Raw genomic sequence first — 3,695 nt, forward strand, 5'->3', positions numbered from 1 at the left:
CACATGAGGTGCTTTGGACCGTCCGGTCTCTGTGTATTTTAAAGAATTTGTCATCCAAAGCAAGAGAAACTAGATGGACGGCCCCAAATGATAAGTCACATGCCACGTATATTTTGGGAGATGGCCCTACCAAATTCCTGCTACGAGTTCGTTTTGCTTCCGTCGAAGGTCGCGACTCAGAAACCAGCGTGCGTCGCCGCACACTGGGGCCCACCTTCTGAGTGATCCCGTGATCGGAACCGTTCATGTTATGAATTTACGCTATAATCCTTAAAAAAACACTTTTTTTGAACAGATGATCGTAACCATCACTATATGTTGATGAATTTAGAACAATGAAAATAAAAAGTTTCGATGGCTCACATTCAACTATAAAATCAAAGGTTAGGATCATCACTGAAGCTTACTTAAATAGCTTATTTACGGTAGTGAGGAGAGCAGGGACGGTTCAAACCATCGGACCATCTAAACATGGGCGCCAGTCGGTGGCGACGCACGCAACGGCAACATCGTTAGTCCCGACAGAGGCAAAATGAACTCTTCCTGTTCTGCCCCTGAATGGCGCCCGGAGATCTCGTTGATTGTGACGTCACGCAAGGGTATTTTCGTCTTTTCATTGATTCTCTCCTTTCTGCCTCCTCGATCGGCTTTTGCTTCTGTCCCAAATAACAGACAAGCAGCCGGGAGACGCATCCACCCTACAAAATCAAAAACGCAATTAAGTATCCAGTGTCCGTCGAGTGCTGTTTAGAAAATAGTACTAACCCTCCAAACGGTTGGTTGGTGTATTTTTTGTGATGGATCTAGACCGTTCAGTGAGTGTATCACCTCCCAAAGTTCACTCCCATCTGGAAATTCCTTCTAATTGATTCATCATCCAACTTTGGACGGTCAAAATATTTCTAGATCAATGATCCAGAAAAGAGCCATAGATCAAATACTTAGGAACTTTCAATGGCTAGATTCTTTTACGTTAGCCCATCACGAATTGGTCGGTCCAGATTGACTAACATGTTCACTCACCAGACTGCACTTCCAAAAGAAATTTATCAATCTTGATTGGTGCATTCCAGTAAGCCGACCCATAATCTGGACCGTCCATCCGGTGGGCCTCAATCAAGATCATCCGTAAGCAAAAAATCACTCCAATAAGATTATCTAACCATCCAATCAGAGGATTCCTTTAAACCGTTCACTTTCCAGCCCCTCGTTGGATAATTAAAACTCCCTGATTCTCAATGTCTAATCCAAGATACGCCAACCAAACGAACGGTAAAGATCAGATTCCCCACCAGCTAAAATACGCACCAGAGTTCGATCTTCTTACCTTCCGTTGCAATCGAGCGGAGCCCGAGTCGACACGGACGAACCCGACCTGGTGAGGCTCCGAGTCATCGAAACGGGCACGAACAAGTTCAGCAGCACACCTCGCCCGCTGCCGCTCACGCTCTTGCTCTTCTTATGCTTTCCCTTCCACGTCAGCCCGCCAGGCCGATTCCTGCTCTGTTCGGAAAAACTCGACTCGACGACTGAGTCATCGACTGCCGATTGCTTCTCGACCAGGTCCGTGAGAGAGAGCTCGTAGTCCGATTCCGGCACGTTGCGCAAAAGTCCGATCAGCTCTTCCCGGTACTTAGCCATCTCCTGCGCACGTGCGGAAGCTGTGACAGGGTATACAACCGTCTTCCCTGGAAACCAGAGAGACGGAATGGGAATCGGATTCGGATTCTCCGACTCAGCGCCGATCATTTTTTTTTTTCCTCCTCTGTCGGAGCCGCTTGTCTCAGTCGCTTTGTCTCATGTGGTTTTGGGAAGAGGGCATTTTATTTCAAGAGGAAGTTTAGGATCCTCGGCCGAGGATATGCCAAATGTACTCCGGGGTTCAGTTCTCGCAAGAGGTCTATATCTTTATTAATCCAGACCGTTTGTCTGTTGAGGCCCAACGTGGATGGATAATTATAGGAAAATATCATGGATTGAAAGATCCTAACCACCAATCACCGTCCCTTTTTAGTTCAACGTGGACTGTTGACTGATTTCTCTTCTTAAGCGTTCATTTGCCGGTGAAGTGAATTGCGTGGTGTGCCAAACACCACTGACCCTCGGTGGTGTCTTGACGTAGCTAAGTTCTATGGGCCATCATGATGTACATGTTTTATTCACATGATCTGTATATTTTGTGATATCATTTTAAGACTAAGCGAAGCAATCCATATTGAATGTCTATCATTTAAAACTTTTCAAGGGCCACCGAAGTTTTCAATCAAGCTAATATTTGTACTTTTAACTATCTAAGTTCAAGTATCTTTATGAACAAGTTGGATGGCAATTAAATAACATAGTGAATTTTGATACATGAACAAGTTGGATGGCAAATAAATAACATAGTGACGACAGTGGGTATCATTTTTCCTTTTTTAGCCGCGTATTCCATCTGAACTTTGGATCCTTCTATTTTCTAGCCACATCCTAAACTTGTTTTGCAAAAGGATGGACGGTATGGATATAACACATGCAGCAAACCATCTTGGTTAGGACTAGGTGTTTAGCAATAAACTTCATCATAAAAGTCTCCATGGGAGAAAGGTTACCTTTGTCAATGTACAATATGAGATCCTAGCAACTGAATTGAGTGAGCCCAGCAGCTGCAGGGGTAAGCCCTTAGCCTGATGGATCTCATTCTTCAATATAGAGATCTTTAGGTTAGTAGAATTTCTTGAAGTCATGATGGGTCTGCATAATTTGGTGACTTCAACACACCATTAAAGTTGGCGGTGTGTGGCACACCACACAATATGCTTCTACAAATTAATTAGAGGGTTAGGATGGTGAAGGAGATTTGGGGGAAGTGGATGGGACGGTATATCACACACTAGCCAACATTGCCAGTGTGTATTAGGGGTGCACATCAAACCGGTAGAACCGTGGAACCGGACCGAAATCGATCCAACAGTTCGGTTTGGTCCAGTTCTAGACTGTACCGATTCTGGTTCCGGTTCCAGTTCCAAATTTCTAAGAATCGTTGGATATGGTTCGGTTGTGATTTAGGGCCATGTAGAACCGAACCGAACCGTTGATCCGAATTGTGGATCCGAATCATTGATCCGAACCGTGGATCCGAACATTGGATCCAAACCGTTGATCCAAACTTAGGTTTTTTATATAAAAAATTAAAAAACATTAAAAAAAAACCCTAATCTCTATCACCCTTGCCCCTGCCCTCTCTCTCGCCGTCCGCGTGGCTCTCACCCCTACCCCTGCTCTCTCTCTCTCTCTCTCTCTCTCTCTCTCTCTCTCTCTCTCTCTCTCTCTCTCTCTATCTGGGTACTATTGTCGGCTGCCCGGGACCGTGGAATCGATCCGGAACCAAATTGTTTTTCACGGTCCGGTTCCGGTTCAGTTCTAAGGTGCTAATGGTCCGGTTCCAGTTCCGAAAATCGTAGAACTATTAGGAACGGTTCGGTTCTGGTTTCACCCCAAAACCGGAGCGAATCGACCCATGTGCACCCCTAGTGTGTATGTGTCGTGCGAAAGATAAGCGCTGATTAATATTGCTTATGTATAACTCAATGTAACCATTTAGATATTGGACCACAATTAATATGTTTTATTTTTAAAAATGATAAAATAAAAGCTTGATTGGTTACTTATTAATATTTAATTAACTACAACTATAACTTTTGGTATTTGATGTT

General features: G+C 44.2%; 1 protein-coding gene across 1 annotated transcript; it reads right to left on the reverse strand.

The window, feature by feature from the left end:
• Positions 1-269: 269 nt before the first annotated feature.
• On the reverse strand, positions 270-1,807 carry LOC131233549 (uncharacterized). Its single transcript, XM_058230304.1, has 2 exons — positions 1,328-1,807; positions 270-698 (listed from the first exon to the last, which is right to left on the reverse strand). Exons 1-2 carry the CDS (start codon positions 1,747-1,749, stop codon positions 614-616), a joined length of 507 nt encoding a protein of 168 aa, XP_058086287.1. The 5' UTR covers positions 1,750-1,807; the 3' UTR covers positions 270-613.
• Between the last annotated feature and the right edge of the window lie 1,888 nt (positions 1,808-3,695).

This window comes from Magnolia sinica, chromosome 18 (assembly GCF_029962835.1).
Source record: "Magnolia sinica isolate HGM2019 chromosome 18, MsV1, whole genome shotgun sequence".
In the NCBI taxonomy this organism is placed as follows: domain Eukaryota; kingdom Viridiplantae; phylum Streptophyta; class Magnoliopsida; order Magnoliales; family Magnoliaceae; genus Magnolia; species Magnolia sinica.

Coding starts and splice junctions, on each gene's coding strand:
- LOC131233549 (XM_058230304.1), bottom strand. CDS start 1,749: ATGATCGGCGCTGAGTCGGAGAATCCGAATCCGATTCCCATTCCGTCT. Junction 699..1,327: donor CCGCTCGATTGCAACGGAAG/GTAAGAAGATCG, acceptor TTGATTTTGTAG/GGTGGATGCGTCTCCCGGCT.